General features: G+C 34.4%; 1 protein-coding gene across 9 annotated transcripts in view; it reads left to right on the forward strand.

The window, feature by feature from the left end:
• Positions 1–19,816, forward strand: part of nrm (neuromusculin) — a 324,468-nt gene that overhangs the window by 296,736 nt on the left and 7,916 nt on the right. For 6 of the 9 annotated variants that reach the window (XM_085190212.1, XM_085189785.1, XM_085189960.1 and 3 more), the window contains exons 8-25: positions 6,186–6,203; positions 7,041–7,191; positions 7,541–7,652; positions 11,318–11,499; positions 12,200–12,376; positions 12,518–12,658; positions 12,979–13,087; positions 13,425–13,582; positions 13,863–13,921; positions 15,426–15,593; positions 15,772–15,898; positions 16,205–16,289; positions 16,826–17,031; positions 17,390–17,472; positions 17,855–18,032; positions 18,425–18,442; positions 18,788–18,922; positions 19,560–19,593. In XM_085190212.1, coding sequence (XP_085046338.1) covers positions 6,186–6,203; positions 7,041–7,191; positions 7,541–7,652; positions 11,318–11,499; positions 12,200–12,376; positions 12,518–12,658; positions 12,979–13,087; positions 13,425–13,582; positions 13,863–13,921; positions 15,426–15,593; positions 15,772–15,898; positions 16,205–16,289; positions 16,826–17,031; positions 17,390–17,472; positions 17,855–18,032; positions 18,425–18,442; positions 18,788–18,922; positions 19,560–19,593 — 2,141 coding nt within the window. The remainder of the gene's footprint in view (positions 1–6,185; positions 6,204–7,040; positions 7,192–7,540; positions 7,653–11,317; positions 11,500–12,199; positions 12,377–12,517; positions 12,659–12,978; positions 13,088–13,424; positions 13,583–13,862; positions 13,922–15,425; positions 15,594–15,771; positions 15,899–16,204; positions 16,290–16,825; positions 17,032–17,389; positions 17,473–17,854; positions 18,033–18,424; positions 18,443–18,787; positions 18,923–19,559; positions 19,594–19,816) is intronic. The other 3 variants (XM_085190048.1, XM_085189717.1, XM_085190294.1) reach the window with 3 other exon arrangements.

Here is a 19,816-nt window from a genome sequence, read left to right on the forward strand (position 1 = left end):
ATGAAAATGAAAATATACAAAGTACAGTACGGTTGACGAGTCGTGACTAGTGCTACACTGAAGTTAAATGTTATGGCTGCGCAGATTTAATTTAAGGATTTTTCTTACTTTTAATTGTTTTTTTATAATGAACAATGCGCAAAAGCTCCGAATGTCTAACTTTAGAGTGGCCACGACTCGTTGAGCGTACTACACAATAAAATTTATCCACAATAACTGTTTGGGAACAATCTATTATACAAAGTCTAAATTTCCAAAATAATCTTTCATTTTCTTTTTCTTAGTAATTAGTATAGAAAGGAAATTTGTATAATAATCAAATATTTAGACAATATCTTTTATAATATGAGAAGAAAAAAGTATTTTCTTTATTTGGATAGAAAAGGAGCAAGAGCGAGTTGGATTTCGCGCAAATATTTCTTATCTTTGCTATATATTAATGTCAACGTGGGGCAGTGGTACATCATCTGACTATAATTTCGATTGTTTGTTCAAGTCGGCGCAAGAAATTGAATTGTTTTTGTGTTCAGTTCTGATAAAACAGGACGCAGCATTGAGGACCACTATATACAATGTCTCGAATTTATACGAAAAGGGGATAACGGAGTGTGTTGAGTTCTCCCTTCTTTCTCTATTATACAAGAGCCAGGCAGCAGGCAAAAACCCTAGTTTACCCTATTACAACACTTGGTTCCCTTTAAGACACATCCGTTCCCAACTTTCAGCCGAATTCTAGAGGCATTTTGTTTCCTCGAGTGGAAATCGAGCGCACAATCTGTAGCGTGAGTTAAGTTTAGTTGCACGTTTGTGCTCCTGTGCCATGAGTGGCCTCAAGCTATGTTTTTAATATAAACAAAAAACCAGAAAAAAAGTGATTTGTCTAACTTTTTTCCTTTTGATTACCTTCCGGCGATCTAAGTCACAAACTTGTTGGAAACACTTAAACTTTAAGAGTAATTATAACTTACTAATTATCGTTACAAACTTAGTAGGGACTTGTTCTGGAGGAAATCTGATGTTTTGTTATAAAAATGCCTTTGACGCTCCAAGCGAAGCGTAACGCTAACCTTTTTTTATGTATCGTTTTATTTTCTTGAAAAGTTCATCATTATAAGAAAGATTTAGATTCAATTATACATTTTAGAAATATATGTCGTCGTGCAGTGAGACAGCGTCCGTCTATGAGCGACTTGGTCGTGGGTCCGGTTCGCAACCGAGGGAATAATTATACATATTTTGGTTTCAGTTCCTAGGTTCCATAGACAAATCACGAATATCTCTGCAATGTTTCGAAAGTCAGCGGAAAATGGGCACCAGAGTTTAGTTTAACTTAAGGAACAAAAACTTAAGGAACAAAACTAATAAAATATAATTTATTTTATATTAATTAGGTTAACCTATTATAATGTCTTTAATATAATTAAAAAATGGATGATTTTATAAATACTCATAAAAAGACCTTATTAGTTAATTTATAAAAATAGCAAAAAAAATGTTTCATCTTCGACATCAAAGAAATCGAACGCTTCAATAATTTTAATGTCCTCTATAAAAAAGTGATTAATCGTTAATTCACTTTAATTAATACTGGAGACATTGTAGCCCAGCGACACGACGTCTTATAGTGAACGCGGCGAATGTGGGCTCGATTAACATTAAGAGGGGTTTTTTTTCATTTCTTAACTGTATTAGGATCACAAGTCTGCTACTCTGCACGCTCTAAAAAATATATTTAGGTCATCGTCATTTGTAATCTGTTGTTATATAATGTGGCTTAAGTTTTATTTTAGGTTCTTCATATAAAAAAAAAATATCCAAGATAACTAACTAAACAGCAAATATTTTCATTCCTTCAGTGTGGTTATATAGCGCGGATTTAAGTAACGATATCTTGCACAAGATGCCTCTAGAATTGCGTGTAAAGTGATGAAGAGAATATCTTTACACCCAGTTCTCTCTTTTTTTACCATCCCCCACATAGCAGGTACCTGAGAACCTAGTGTTAAAGCATTACGATGCACTTCCGTGCTCCAATTTTCACCAAGTTCTCCAGGCATTGCGTGTTGAGTGGCGGAACTCAACGAAGCGCTTTGTCTCGTTACCAGAACAAAGATTAAAATATTAAAATGTTCACTCCCCAAATCGGAATCGAATCCACAACCGTTACAATTACAGTCGCACGCTTGTGATACCTGCGCCACGACGGTGCAAGGTTTTGTATATTGATATATTTAATAAATTAAACAATAGTTCAGATTTTAAGAATAAATGCATAGTAATTCAAGTAAAACAGCAACAAACACAAAACGCTAACAACACAAAGGTAGCGCCTTCAAAATACCTTTAAATGCAGCCTACTATCGTAATCGGATTACACCTTAGTGATTGGTTAAAGTCGATAGTTATATTATATATTTTTTTCATATTATTTTTTTTCATATAGTAGAGTAGATAGAGACGGCGTAGTGTTAAGAATCTCCGTTCTTACCTTATTTCTTTGTCATCATCTTATTTCACCCTTAAATCTATACTTAATATTCTAAAGCTGGAGAGTTGTACTAATCTCAGTAAATACTGCATTGCATTGAAAAAATATTTTTGTCTCATGTAGTCTGAGTCTTAGTAGGACTAAATATAATATAACATATTAACATGATATAATAATATCACGTTAATCGTTTAAACCGGGAAACCTGGACACCATATCATCCACACCATCTGGATACGTGGCACTCCACTACTGTGCGGTTTCGTAGAGATTTCCTTCCACGCGCCACCGAACTGTGGAACGGTCCACCCGCGGCAGTATTTCCAGGTTGGTACGATATGGGTACCTTTTAAAAGCGCGTCTATCTCCACCTCAAAGGCCGGCAACGCACCTGTAGCTCCTCTGGTGCTGCACGGGGTCGTGGGCGGCGGTGATCACCATCAGGTGACCCTAACGCTCGTTTGCCTTGTCCTTTTACCATAAAAAAAAAAAAAAACCAGGTTTCCAGGTTACCTCTGTCTAAATATTTAGTGAAGTAACCAAGCTCTATGCCCAGTCTACTAGTAAATAACATTATTTATGCATAATATAAGCTTCCTTTTTTTAATCTACATATAACATGAAGACGGTCACTCTAGAATTTTGAAGCCCACTTGTACATAGATACTAAAATATGCTAGGTAACTTAATAATTTATTTAAAAATATCCCTAAACGTAAACTTGAAAGAACACTTTCCAAACAATAAGAAGATTTCCATGAAATATTATATTCAACTATGAAAATGTATTTAAAAAAATACATAAAACATCGACAACGATTAATGACAAACACTATTACGGAACAAAAAACAACAAGAACTTGAACAAAGTGAAATTCCAACCAATTAATTCCTTAAAAGGTTGGAAAATATATAAAAGAACTGGAGTAAATCGCTTTACACGATACACTTTTTTTAATTTCACACATTTTTCTGAATGAAATAGTTCATGCATTATCTTGGTTAGCGCAGAGAAGACACTGCAGTGTCAAGACACTGTATTTTCCACTTTTTGCCAATTTGTGGCATACTTCTTTTGCGTCGTCCACTGTCATCAACCTCTTCATAGATGCACTCCGGGAGGCCCTCTTTCTTGTTACGTCAACCTTCTTCCAGTATGATCGATAGTGTATTCTCCAACGTCAACCGTACTCTTCTCTTATAGTCACCCATTGTAATAGGCGGAAAAAAACTGACAAATAGACACCAATTTCATCCTGCCAGCCCTACTATATGCGGGACGCACCGTGAAACTGAAAATAATATGAACATATTATTTATTATTGTTTTTTCTGTCCATATCTTAGAATGTCCAGGTCAGTCGTGGCGCAGGGGCACAAATGTGTGACTATAACGCGACGGTTATGGGTTCGATTCCTACTCAAGTGAATAAATTATTATTTCTTAATATTTTAATTTAATTTCTTCGCTCTGGCACCAACACAAAAAGCCCGACATTGAGTTCTGCCACTTAACACGCAATGCCTCGAAAACTTCGGGGCAAAATGGGGAACGGAGTGTCTAACTTAGTGGTTCCCTTGCCTATCATAGTGTATGCGGGATAGAACAGCGTGAAGCTGATTTAAATTTATATCTTCATTTTTTCACTCTGGTGTCGTATTGAGACAAACCGCGATGTTCGGTTCGACCACTCAACACGGAAAGCCTCAAAGCTCTGGCTACCCTGCTGTGTACGGCATACAGTAGAAAGCTGATCAATTTGATTTATCTTCGAATATTATAATCTTTGAAGAGAGAAGCGTAGAATACAGTAACTTACGACAAGACCTTCTGTTTCTATCTACGTTTGAAATTTGATAATAAAACAGAAAACATAAACAAGACTCCAAGTTTTCTATTTCAGCAAGTTTAGGAGTGTCTCTATATAAGCTTTACGTGTTTAATTAAGTCATAACCATCAAAAACCTTTGAAATGCGGAAATTTACGAAGATATCATAAACGATGTTACGCTTGTGGTACACTGGGTGAAAATGATATTATTTAGTTTTTTCTATTATTTATATTTTTTAGCTTCACGTTGTATTCGCTTGAAGGAGTAGTAGGGTAGGGGAAGAATACCCCATGATGAAAGGCAAAAGGCAAATTTCAAATATGTATAATTTTTACAAAAGACTTTTGGTAAATAAATGAAATTTTGCTTTTGGTCAAAAAAAAATTATTAAAGACAGTCCTTCTTCACTTTCTGCTCAACTATCGAGACACTGCGTGTTTATCGGAACTTAATAATCAAGAGTGGAGCACTTTGTCATGTTACTAGAATGAGAAAAAATAAGAACAACACATCACACAAGTGGGATTCAAACAATAACCCATTTTTAACAAAATCCTACAGCTCCACCAAATCATCAATAATATTTTAAACAGTATTAATAAATAAAAAAAATATGAATTAGGTCGGAGCCATGGTATTTGCAATTTAAGTGAGAAAAATCGGGCTGAAGTCTCGTAAAATACACCTTTTGATTAATCAAACAAATTAAATAACTGATGATAGTTTTACGTAACGTCATATGAAAACATTGATTAAAAACTGCATACTTTTATAAATTGATTTGCATTATTATTCTAGTATTATTATTATTATCTCTGAATTGTATTTTTTATATAATACAAAGCAGTTATTAAACATTTAAAATTATTTCGATTAAATATTTGTTTGCACTCGTTAATGCAAATATTTTTTACTTAAATTATACAGATTAATTATAGGTAGCAATGTGCTATTAATAATTTATTTACAACTTGTATACGTCACAAGCCCTTAGACCGATCGTGCCTCTCCTTCGTTTATTCCGCCAACTCGCTCGCACGCTCGGCTCAGGCGGAAAGTGACAATGAGTCATGTGGAGTTTGTCGTTATTCGTCGTCGTCGTTGTTTGTCGTTATCAAAATATATTTAACCAAGTGTGTCCCAACTTTATTTTTAAATTAAACATGATTAAGTCATGGCTATGATAAGACGGAGGAAGGTTATGAGCGCTAAATCCTACATTTTATTATATTAAAGAGGCACATATTTCACGTAATAAGTATGCAATATAACAGCTATAAACTTTACTTGAATTGAAAATAAAATCTTTATCCATTTCTGTTTCTTATGTTCATTTTATTTTCTTTCAAAAATTATATGACGTTCACAAGATAAAGAAGTTACATCTTTTTTATGAATAAAATTATTTGACTTTTATTTTTAAATTATTATTTTATTTCATAACATCTCTTAGTAAAAAAAGTAAACTGACAAACACAAATTGTAAAAAACATAAAATAATAAATATTTTAAAAATTAATTTTAATAAATATGTATGTCCTGAAAGAAATATTACAATACATAAGAAATCTTGAGTTGCCGTCGCGATACTTGCATTTACTTAGCAGAGTGGGCAGAGGAGAACTAGTGTTAGACACTCCGTTCCCCATTTTCCACTATATTTTCGAGACACTATGTACTGAGTGACGAAAATCTGCGCCGCTCGTCGTCATGCTACCAAAGCGAGGAAATGAAATTAACTCTTTCAACCAAGTAGAAATCAAGCCCACAACCGTCGCGTTTACGGTCAGATGCGACAGTCTCTTTCGGTATAATTAAATAATCAATTAATTAAAACATTTATTTGTTTCATGTGGATGGAGCAGCACAAGGTCGTCGAAGCGGTAAGTCAAGATTATCTCTATATTAATATTATAAAGCTGAACAATTTGTTGAATTTGAAGACAGCGGGAATCCGCTGGATTCAAAGGGCGCAGGACCGGACGGCGTGGCGAGATTTAGGGGAGGCCTATATCCAGCAGTGGACGTTGAAATGCTGATGGATGGATGGATGGAAGAATTTGTTTGTTTACACGCGCTAATCTCAGGAACAACCGGTCCGAATTCATAAATTATTTTTGTGCTGTCCAGTCCATCCATTGAGAAAGGCTGTGAGCTATTTCCCTTGCGTAAATAATTTTGATATACCACACTTATAACTGTCTTCTTTACAATAATTTAATAGATTTTAGCAATAATTTTAGAAATGTTTGTGACACACATCAAAATAAATCAAAAACATTAAATGCCATTTTAACAGTTGAAAGCGGATTGCTGGTAAAATTTTAATTGTTCGCCCTTCTGTTCGGAAATTTTGGTTCTTAACAATTTCTAACTGTCATCGCGTCTTACCGAAGTTTTGCGTGGTAGCGACGTTTTGAGAGCATTTTAAAGCTTAGATTTTAGTTTATTTAGTTTCGGCCGTTGTGTTGAGGCAGTGATGGATTGTTACGATGGCTATAGGTTCGATTACCATTCAAAGAGTGAACTCTTTACTTTTTCTCGTTCTAATAACAAGACGGAAGGTCAACCTTCACCGCGGAACATCTCGAAAATTGTACGGCGTTCGGAACGTAGTGTCTTAACACTAGGTTCCTGTTGCCTATCTTGCATGATGTTATCTATGTGTAACACTATACATAAAAATAATATTTATTATTATTTTTTTCTTGTATTTTCAGATCGACACGACGTTCGAAACCAAATCGAACCTGACATTCGAAGCGACTCGATACGAAAACGGAAGGAAGTTCATCTGTCAAGCGGTCAACGAGGTGATGGTCACCACGAACGAACATCCCATACACGCCACAAAGGAATTGGAGGTTTGGTGTAAGTCTTCTATTCTGTTTCTATTTATTTTTATTGAAAAGCTTTCCTATTCGATAGGACAAAGTGCGACGTTAAGTTCCGCCGCTCAACACGCAATGTTTCGAAATCAGGCATAAAACGGAGAAGTCTCTAAATGCGGCTTAAAGCGTAAAGCTAAGAAAAGATAGGTAATCAAGCAATTTAAATATGTCGTGACACAGTGGAGAAATATTTGACTCCAAACGTTATAGTACAATCGATCGATTCGATTTCCACCGCTGTAAGCTAAAAAAGTATTTAATAAAAATAACCTATAATAGTTCAAGCAGGTGCTGTCACCTAACATATTAACTAATTACCTACATTGCAGATCCGCCGATAGTTCACCTGGGTCCACCCAACATAACAGTCATAGAAGGCTCCAAGATTCTACTGAAAAGTGAATACGTCAGCAACCCGTCCTCCTTGACGGAAGTTATTTGGTATAATTTGACATATTTATTATATGAAATTTATTGTTTATAATCTATACTATCTATCTATACTAATATAATAAAGCGGAAGAGTTTGTTTGTTTGTTTGTTTGTTTGTTTGAACGCTAAGATCTCTGGATCTACTGGTCCGATTTTCATTGTTTTTGTTTTGTATGAAAGCTGCATTCTTCAGAAGTGCTATAGGCTATATAACATTACATTACACATATATACTAATATATTTTAAAGTACATTCTAATTTGACATGCAATTTATTCTGCCATGTTAATAACAACCGTCGTTGCTACGCGACCGCTACCGCGACGTTTTGATATTCATCCTTATGAAAATAAATATAATAGTCACTTTTAGCATTTTATCTAGATTGAAATTTTAGTTTACTGTATAATACTAAATAATATGTATGTATACTAATAAATAATTAAGGAGATGTCACTGATGACCAAATGACCTAGCCACCTAGCGGGCGGCACAGTATGACCGACGCGAACGGGCAGATGACGTTGACGGTTTTATAAATTTTCATACATTTTCGAACTTTATTTGTTGTTTATAATTAATTTAAAATACACTTTGATTCTCTTCTTATTTTATTTGATATTGCCCGCTAAAATTATCCTACTTAATAGAGAGAATTGTTTAGTTATTTCGTAGAGTCGATATCTATGTACGCACGTACGGAAAACTTTAGGTACTTTTTCTAATATTAAGAATACCTATCCTTTAGTTACTTTTAATCCTTTTGTTAGTTTATTTCAATAACTCAGATAATTTTTTCTAATAATGTGTATCTACTTATTATTCTTTTTGATTATTTGAGCTTATATTTTCTTACTAATTCTATTGAGAATTGAAAATAATTTCATGAATATATTTAATAAATATTCTTATAGTTGAAGCAGGCGTAGCCGCGTCCGGGTCCACTAGTCTATACTAATATAATAAAGCGGAAGAGTTTGTTTGTTTGTTTGTTTGTTTGTTTGTTTGAACGCTAAGATCTCTGGATCTACTGGTCCGATTTTCATTGTTTTTGTTTTGTATGAAAGCTGCATTCTTCAGAAGTGCTATAGGCTATATAACATTACATTACACATATATACTAATATATTTTAAAGTACATTCTAATTTGACATGCAATTTATTCTGCCATGTTAATAACAACCGTCGTTGCTACGCGACCGCTACCGCGACGTTTTGATATTTAATATAATAGTCACTTTTAGCATTTTATCTAGATTGAAATTATAGTTTACTGTATAACATTCTAATAAATAATTAAGGAGATGTCACTGATTCCAAATGACCTAGCCACCTAGCGGGCGTATGACCGACGCGAACGGGCAGATGACGTTGACGGTTTTATAAGATTTTCATACATTTTCGAACTTTATTTGTTGTTTATAATTAATTTAAAATACACTTTGATTCTCTTTTTATTTTATTTGATATTGCCCGCTAAAATTATCCTTCTTAATAGAGAGAAATGTTTAGTTATTTCGTTGAGTCGATATCTATGTACGCACGCACGGAAAAGTTTAGGTACTTTTTCTAATATTAAGATTACCTATCCTTTAGTTACTTTTAATCCTTTTGTTGGTTCATTTCAATAACTCAGATAATTTTTTTTAATAATGTGTATCTACTTATTATTCTTTTTGATTATTAAAGCTTATATTTTCTTACTAATTCTATTGAGAATTGAAAATAATTTCATGAATATATTTAATAAATATTCTTATAGTTGAAGCAGGCGTAGCCGCGTCCGGGTCCACTAGTAATATAATAAAGCGGAAGAGTTTGTTTGTTTGTTTGTTTGAACGCTAAGATCTCTGGATCTATTGGTCCGATTTACTATGTTTTTGTTTTGTATGAAAGCTGCATTCTTCAGAAGTGCTATAGGCTATATAACGTTACATTACACATATATATTAATAAATTAAAATACTTTCTAATTTGACATGCAATTTATTCTGCCATGTTAATAACAACCGTCGTCGCTACGCGACCGCGTTCGTTACCGCGTCATTTTGATATTCATCCTTATGAAAATAAATATAATAGTCACTTTTAGCATTTCATCTAGATTGAAATTATATTTCTATAGAAATTATATTCTTATATTTCAAGCAGGCGTAGCCGCGTCCGGGTCCGCTAGTAAAATAATAAAACTATCACTTGAAAGGTTATATAAACATATTTTTTCGCGCATTAGCAAAGGGAACGTTAAAACTTAGTAGTAAGACACTTCCGTTCCCCACTTTCCGACAACTTCTGGAGGAGTTACGCAAGAGCGAGGAAATGAAAATATTAAATATTTCATTTCCTCGAGTGGAATCGAACCCACAACCCGTGCCCCTGCGCCACGACTGACTACATTTGCGAATATTGAAGGTTCACATTGTAATCATCGAGTATGAATCGCCCTCCTAAGTAGAGTGGTTACATAAATTCAACATAATCTGCTTAACGTGTATAGGAATAAAGAATCTTATTTCTCGCTCGGTTGGTACGGAATACCTTATATTCGGTTTTAGGGTTGCTTGGAGTAATGTATTCTATGGCAATATACTCCCTGGATTTCATGACGTGAACATATTTTATTTGTTTATAAGCCGTTTACAGCTTACTAATATGACTTAACAAAACGCAACTCAGTGTGTCTGTATGTAAACACGATGGTTGTGGTTTCGATTTCCACTCGGAAAAATAAATGGTTTTCATTTCCTCTCTCTAGTAAAAAATGTGGTGTTGAATGCTACCACTCAACACGCTACGTCTAATAGTAGGCGATGCGTGGGGAGTACCTTATCACTATCAGTTACTTCACGAAATAAATTATTATTATTATTATTATTATTATAGGGTTAAATATTACAAACTCAAAACTAAAGAAACTAATCAAGGTTCCTCAACAGTTTGGACGTAGATTTTTTTTTTCATTTCACGATTTTTATCCATACCTGTATTTCGTGTGACGCACACATACGTATGCGACGTTGCCGCTTTGACAGGTAAGTGTGTTCGTGTTTATGTTATACTTTACAAATGGCGTTTTATTTTAAAACGATAATTTTATTATTTATTTTGTCTGAAAATTTTTTTTTTTTTCATTTTTGGGTATTATTTTTTTCTGAATTATATTAGGCTTTTATAGAGTAGTTAAAACTGTGGTTATCCTGTATAAATACTCGTATACAAAAATTGTCCGACTCTTTCTCTCTTTCTTTTCTTCAAATTGTCTTTTGAATCGTTTCAATTGGGGAAGTATGACTTCCATTTTCATACATGCTATACAGAACCTGCCTTAAAATCCTGATCACACATATAAATATTCAAGGGCGTCTCCCAATTCTTCGAAAGTATTACTCAAGGAGATAACGTTCAAACGCATGAGCCTACAAATCCACTGTACGCCCGAAATGATTCATATAGCAGAATTGTTCTGAAATGAAATACTTTGCGGGTATATTTTAAATGAATCTCTTTATATTGGGTCTTTTTGTATCTACACTCTGATGTGTTCTTTTTACACTTTAATATTTTGATACACATTTTCATTTTTGTAGCGTCGGCAAATGAAATAAAATTCTGAATAAATCCATCACTTAAAGCTGTCCGCACTGAAAGTAAAGAAAAATCACTCTTCTTGCCAGGTACCGCAACGGAACAAAGATCAACGTGAACAATTCCCACTACCAAGGCGGCACCAGCGAACAGCACGCGCTGATCATATTGGACGCCAACGAGAACGACAACGCGTACTACTACACTGTCAGCATGGCAAATAATGTGGGCAACGGCACCACAAACGAGAGTATTTACGTCAATGTGCTATGTAAGTATATATACTTTGACCTCTTGTCACTTGCGATCATCATATCTCGCAAATACAACCACTGAAAGCCGGCAGACTAATTTATTTCATATGAGGATACGCCATTCTTTAACTATTTATATTATAATATTTACCTGGTCGTATTTTTTTCGAAACAATGAAGCCTTTTTTAAGCAAAACTCAAGGTTTGAACTCGAAGTTGCAACCATTGCGAGCAATCAGCCCGATATCATTCACACGAGGGGCTGGCCGTAACCCTAATCATTACGAAAAACTAAACATCTGGTTACCTCCTATGTATAAACAATTCGAACGTAGCAGGATTTGAATTGTCCGTTAACCGTCCAACTATTCTGACGAAATCGTTTCTATGCGTATTTTTTATATGAGAATTTCGCAGTGCTTGGACGGTAGCCGAGAGGCGCGTGTTCAAATCCCGATACGTTTACTAAAACTATTTATTTAAGGTGTTTTGTATTGACAGAATACTCTATAGAAAATCAAATGATTGTTGGTTCAAATCTACTTACGAGGAATGTTTATGTGTTATTATATAGAGTGCTAAGTATTTTTATACTTCTAGCATTATAATTATCGTTTTTACGTACCTTCATCAAAGATTTTAAACTCATTTAGTTAATTATTTCAGGTATGCCAAAGTACATTTTAAATAATGACTGTTTACTTACATTTTTTCCAGTCAAACCACAGGTACGTCTAACAATGAGCTCACCGAGCCCCATATTAGAGACTGACCATAAGAACGTAACTCTAACATGTGAAGTGGTGAAAGGCAATCCCTCCGTACTCGATGAAGTCATTTGGTATTTGGATGGAGAAATATTAAAGCATTTGCCGGAATGTAATGGGACTGAAGGTAGGTTTTTATATTTATTAAATCATAATTTTGTTGAACGTCCACTTACCGAAACTTTATATTATAAAACAAAATTCAAAGTAATAAAAACCTTTAAAAATACTATAATTATAACTCAAATTTAAACAAATAACTTTCCAGAAAGCCTGTGCAATGAAGTAGATCCCTCAATGCTATTATTACAAGATACTACAAAAAGTTTTCACGGCAACTACTCGTGCAAAGGGAAGAACTACGCGGGGTGGGGCGACGAGAGCGACAAGACTGAACTTATTGTTAATTGTAAGTGTTTAAGAAAAAAATAGTATTTAACTCTTCAGATCATATCACAATGTTTTTGAGTACAAATTTTGACTTGGTAAACTTAAATAAATCAAATTTGTATAATTAGAATAGTTCACGGGAATGACTTCACATTTCCTTTGAGAGAACATTTTCGGGGCGTCGAGTTTCGCTGTTCAACATAGATCGGGTAGAGAATTAGGAGGCTTACTCCTCTTTATCTGCCTGTTTTGCAAAATATTGGAATATGAAAAAAATTACCAATACTATCATGACATTATATAATGGTAAGTAAAAACTTTTGAACATTTTTCTTCCAGATCCACCTGGTCCAGCCAAACTGACATACTCTCCGTGGCGAGTAATAAAGGGCAAGTCGTTAGTGCTCACTTGCAGTATAGAAGAGAAAGGACGACCAGAAGCTCATAGGTAAAGATTTTAAGAACTTTGACATACTATAAGTTTAAAATGAAGTTAGCATTGCGTCCAGTAGGGCCGACGAGTTGTCGCCAGCCTGAAGTTATGATGGCTGCGCAGATTTAATTTTAGGATTTTTTTAGTGTCCACCACCACACTCTTCTGGTAATTAGAGGTTCTCACTGAATAGTTGGTACATGTACAATGCGTGAATATGTAATGCAAGATACATGCCGTTGCGTGAGGAACGGAATGACTTAACATAAGTTTCTCTCTGCTATGTGAGAAACAAGATTGAAGCTGAAGCTTAACATAAATTAAAGTAATTCTTAATTTAATTCCCCCCCAGGTACCGCTGGCACCGCGGCGGTCGCCTCGTAAGCGACGTAGTATCCCGAGAATGGACGGTGGACCCGGTGGCGGTTGACCACCGCGCCACCTTCACGTGCCGCGGCGTCGGGGGCGGCGGGGAGGGGGGCAGCGCCAGCGTCGACATTGACGTGCTGGGTGAGTCACATAGAGTACGGCATTAATTTCTCACAATCCCCCTATTTCCCCCAGAATGGGAGTAGTAGGGGAATAGGGGGCAGCGCCAATATCAGTAATAATAGTAAATACACTTTATTGTTAATGTCGATATATATGTGTGGGCTGAGTTGTGGTATGAGGCGTGGCGTTAAGTTAAGCAGAGGGCAGCATACACTCCAAATATGTATAATGAAAAAATAAAAACAAAAACCGTAGTGATATTTATTACTTGGTATTTATTTATTTTTATATTTTTCAGCACCACCGAGTTTTAAGTATGCGATGAATCACTACAGTGGAGCTCTATATAAGTCTCAGGTATGTTTAAATTTAGTTATTTTTTATCTTACATTTAATGAGGAAAGTGGAGAACGGAAGTATGTTAGTGGAAACAAAATATCTGATCTTCCGCTCTTCACTTTCCGCCCAATATAAATAATTAAATATCGATTTGATTTTATTGTTACACTAGCGACCCTATTGCGACTTCGCCCGCTTTTACTACTGGATTATTCATATAATGTATGTTTGCAAAGCACTTAAGATAATGTGAAAATTAATTAAACCCTAATGCAACCCGCATTTTCGTAGTTTCAATAAGGATTTTCCAATTGTTTTACACAGCAAGGATTTTTTAGTAGGTACAGTAATTTTAAATCTGTGCTACTAATCTTTTCAAGTACTTATTAAAATATATTTAAATTACTATTTTTAGATAGTTAAATGACATTAAATAATACATTCAACTCGAATTATCCAATACGTGCAAACGCATCTAAATCTTCGTTGCTATAAAGGCAGGCGGGTTTTTTTTTTTCGAGCTTGTGGTTAATGCTGAAGAGGGTATTCTGTCCCTGATGAAAAGCAAGCACTACGTGGCTACCTGTGACGAAAATTAAATAGAATTCATCGGCCGGGAATTGAACCCGGGCTGCCCGCGTGGCAGGCGAGCATTCTACCACTGAACCACCGATGCGTGTAAGGCAGGCGGGCGCGGCGGACTCGCTTGTATAAGTATAACGTCGCGAGACGCGTTTCGCAGCAAGGATTTTTTGATATTGTAACAATTTCTAAAGTACTTTTATTAAAATGAAAAACAGAAAAGACAGTTTTGATCTACATTAAATGGCCAACGTAACTAATATACTTATTTATATGCTGAGAGTAAGGGATAAGTGAAACTTGACTCGATACAGTTGATGTGTGAACGGCGTGATGTGTCAATAATTAAATGCGTTTTTCTCTAAAACTATTCGCAATTTCGAAATATTGTAAAAAGCAAATTTTATCTTCGTTTAACGTAGAAATTTAATAAAGTATTTTAAAGGATAAGGATTAATACCATTATGGAAAAATATCCCTCACAATAAAAAATATATTGAAATTACTATTTTTAGACAGAAATATGATCACTACACGTTATTCTTAAAAGATACGATTATGCTCTCGCGGACTTTTTTGTAGATCTTATTAAGAGGAACAATACTCCAGTACATTATTTTCATGTACCATTAAAGCAGCGCATGCGCGAAAGTGTCTGAACTTTATACACAATTATCGTATTTATGTTAATTTACATAAGAATGTACAAATAATAAATTATATATAAACCTTCCCTGAGAAATAGTCGACCTAATGGTGAAAACCGCATCCAAATCCGTTGGGTGGTTTAGAAGAAGAAGAGTTAGAAAGTTCAGACAGACACAAAAAGCGACTTTGTTTTATAAGATTGTTACATAACATATAAATTTAAAATGAATATTTTAATATACATACATATTACACTGAAATTAATATTTTACATAACTATAATAATTTTCAGAACATATCCCTATCCTGTACAGTGGAGTGTGCTCCTCTGTGCACAGTAGAGTGGCTGAAGGACGGACAGAAGATAGACCCGGATAAGACCGACAAGTACTACGTGGTGGAGAAACGGATAGAGCCGCAGGTCAATAGAAATGACTTTGAGGCTACTGAGTCTACTTTGGTATGTCTATATTATTACTGCTGTAATTATTTGTCGATTATGAAAAAGAAATATTTATTTACTTTTATATTTCTTCGCTCTGGTGTCGAGGCAAAGCGGGGTGTGGAGGCCCGCCACTCAACACGCAATTTGAAATATTTTAATATATTGTAATAACTTAGTAAGTTCCCTCCCCCAGCACTGGAACATGTCGGCGTGGTCGGGCGGCGTGCTGTCGCGCGGCGACTCGGCGCGCTACACGTGCACGTCGTCGCGCAACGACGCCGGCCCGCCCGTCGCCAGCACCACCAACTTTGCTGTAGAATGTACGATTTTTTGTTACTTTTACACTGTATAAGTCAGATATTTTATTAATTTAATAAGTGTATATTTTATAATAAATGAAACACAATATTTAACAATTAATGTGGGAAATTTAGAGATCAGTGAGAGTAATAAGACAATATTAATTTATTGGAAAGAGATTTTTGCGTAGAAGTTTCTTAATGGGCACGAAGTGTCTTAACACTATCCCAGGTTTTCTTTGCCACACCTGTTACCTGATAGCGTGAAGCTAAAAAAATGTTTCTTATGCCTAATCCATTTGAAGTAATATATATTTTTGTACATAGATGAACCCGAAAACATAACGGTGACGCCCGCAGTAGTGTCCGTCATCGAGAATGAAATACCTGCTAAAGTTGTATGCTCTGCCAAGTAAGGAATAATTTAATTTCATGTTTACAACTGTTTAAACCGATACCATTAGATGTAAAAAGCCTAAAAATATACGAAGAAAAATGCTAAACTTCATTCCAATGCCAAGTTACTTACTCATATCAAAAAAAAAGTTAAAAACAATGCAATAACAATGCTTCTTTTATCTAAAACCTTATTATTGGGTATTGCCGCAATATAACATACATAATATTTCTATATTCCGATTGAATATAATTAAATTTAAATTAAATATAAAACTTACTAAAGGATATACCATCATGGAGTGTACTTTTTTAATTATATATAAGTTATTGTTATATATCACACATTGTATTAATGTTTTTTTATCCTAAAGTGTATGTTCCATGTGTGTATCTTATTCCATCCTATTAAACCATTTTATAGGATTGGAACCTTGTGTCTCTGTAGTTTTTTGTATTTACCCATTGTTTAAGTTTATAAAAAAATTACCAGTACCAGTAACATAATAATATAAGTAGCATAATTACCAGTAACATAATTGATAATTCCAGTGGTTTCCCGATGCCAAATTACTCATGGAGGCGAGAAGGAAGTACCAAAGCCAGTGCCAAGTCTCATGCAAACGCATCGTTCATATTATCTTCGTCCAACACGCTGCTGCTGGGCGCGGCGGCGCGGCGCGACGCGGGCAGGTACCTGTGCGAGGCATACAACCGGCACGGCGCTGTCAGCACGGCCGTGCTGCTCGATGTTATGTGTAAGTATTCAAACGTTGCTTCACGCTCTATCACGCATAGCGGGATAGATAGAGAGAAGCTAGTGTTAAAACGTTGTTCCCTATTTGTCCAAATTCGAAACATGCGGTGTAGAGCGGAACTCAGCGCCGCGATTTATCTTAACAGGCCATTGTGACAAAGCGACAGAGATAAGCGGCGTGTCTTAATAGAGAAAAGAGTGTCTCACAGGTTCCCAGCTTCCCTCGACCTACTCTACTGTCTGAGGGATACAGCGTGAAGCTGATAAAAAAAACGATAAAGCTTAGCACTACCATTTGTGATATTTTTTAATTAGAAAAAAAATCTGCAATTAATTTATATTTATATACCTATTTACAGTTATACCTGAATGTGGAATAAAGCAAATAGAGATGAAGGGCGAGCAAGTCCTAGTCTGTACTGCACACGCTAATCCTTCTGAGGTAAGATTCTTGAGATACATCAACTTCATTTATCCACATAAAATATTAGTTCTTCTTGTTCTTGACAAGTTTATTACTATGCCTCGTTATCAATATATCTATTCTTTGTACTCTTTAGTACTCTTTAGCATTGTATGAAAAAAATATATATGAACAATTTTTTATCTGGCATGATTGGAGGAAAGATCAAAGAAATATATTTTTTGTAAATCGTAACATTTACATAAAAGAATTTGAACCTATATTTATCGTGATGATTACCTACCGCACTGAACGTATGTGACACATACACAACTCTTAGTTATTCAGTTCAGTTCATTTGAACAGGCAGTTTCCCTTTTTTTTAATATTCTCTTTATATATTATAATTATTCAATAACAGGTATCATTCTCATGGAAACTGAAAAACGACAACGACAGTCTAACGGACGAAAAGATTTGGCAGAATGGCGTACAAAGTTACCTCAGACTGAGCTCCGCCGTGGACGTCTACAGGACCTACCTCTGCTTCGCGAACAACAGTGTGGGGATGTCGAGACCCTGTGAGAGGGATGTTATGGGTAAGAATATTTTAAAATGTTATTCCATTACTAGCAAATTTATTTTTTTTGAGAAACATTTCGAAAAATTTCGAAGTAGCTTGATTAGAACGTATGGCTTAGTGGTCAGAACCCCTGGACGATTTCGAAGTGGCGCGGGTTCCAATCCCACTACGTTGAAAATTTTAAACGTTTCCTAATAAAGTAAGAAAAGTGTTTTCTTATAAATAAATTACTATTTTATGGATAAAGTAGAAAAATGTAGAAAAATGACAAATGCAATTTGTCTAAAAGAGAGAGATTTTTCCATAAATTATAATTTCAAAAAATGCGTGGGCTATCCTTTTATTTTGTGTAAATATATTTAAAAAATGTAAAAAATTACTAAAACTTATTTTATTTATGACATGCAGCTAATTTGGAAAGCTACAGTAAGTATGATAAATAAGAAATATTGGTTGGCATTGAAACGGAATTTTATATATATTTAAAAATAAAGTTTTATACTTTACTACCTTAAAACAATTTGTTAGTACGAGGCAAACCGCGGCATTGAGGCCTGCCACTCAACACACAAAGCCTCATACTCCTCGGATCGGATCCTCGGAGTCCTTGGATTGAAGGGAGTTCGTAGAAGTGGAGTTCCCAGGATCCCTCTGCCTATCCTGCTTAAAAAAATAATATATAGCTATATGCTTAAAGAAGTAATATATAATATTAATATATAATAGCTTGAAAAATTATATACATATATTTATTTATTATTCTTTCCAAAGGTAACAAAGTATGGTGGCGAGATCAACAAAAGCTAATGCTGATAGGAGGCATCGCTCTCGCAGTGCTGGTCCTCACTGTCATACTGTGCCTCATCATCATATGCATTTGTAGGCGGATGAGAGCTAAATCCAAATGTAAGTTGCTTCATTATTCGTTTTAAATCCGTGATTTGAAGAAAGCAAGCAAGAAAGAAAGGAGCAAGCATCCATACTCATAAAGTATCATATTTATAATATTAATAAGAAATGAAAAAGAAAAAAATATATATTATATGTTATTTTATAAATTATTAAACTAGTGGAGCACTAAAATATGAAAATATTTTTTTGTGTGAATGATTCGCATTTTCTACAAATCGCAAACTGTGTGTTTTAATATAGTTGTGTTATTGTATACTATTGTTGTTGTGTTTGTTGTTGTTATTATGTTATCAATACTTACTTATCAATGAATGCTGATTTAAAATGTGGTGCTTAAATTTTGTCAATTTATGATATTGTATGACATATTCTGAATTGTTAAAAATTATCTAAGCATTATATTATCATACATTTAAAAACAATATTAAAATCAATTTATATTGTTCATAAGAAAATGTTAGTGGGATACTGATTAAGAAAATTCGAGAGTTTTTCTTTATATTGAATATTTTTATAATATCTACGCACGACTAACATTGTCTTATTCTAACATGTTCATTTACATATAACATAATTCACTAATATTGTTGTTTTTTTTGTTTGTTTGCTGCAATAACAAAATAACACATAGATAACAGTCCAGTCGAGCTCGAGGAGAGGGAGAAGTAAGTTTATTTTACTTAATAAATCTTAAATTTAGAGAATGAACCTTTGCTATTAGTTTTAAAATAAAAAAAATGTATATAATCAACATAAAGCAACATTCTGTTGTTGATTATATGAACTATTTCATTTACATTTATTTACAAAATGAACTTAAATGCACACGACTTCAATTATATGTACTGTATATATTTATATTGAATATACTATATTAATATATTTTAT

This window comes from Heliconius melpomene, chromosome 1 (genome assembly GCF_056956725.1).
Source record: "Heliconius melpomene rosina isolate 202511_hmr_F chromosome 1, ASM5695672v1, whole genome shotgun sequence".
In the NCBI taxonomy this organism is placed as follows: Eukaryota; Metazoa; Arthropoda; class Insecta; order Lepidoptera; family Nymphalidae; genus Heliconius; species Heliconius melpomene.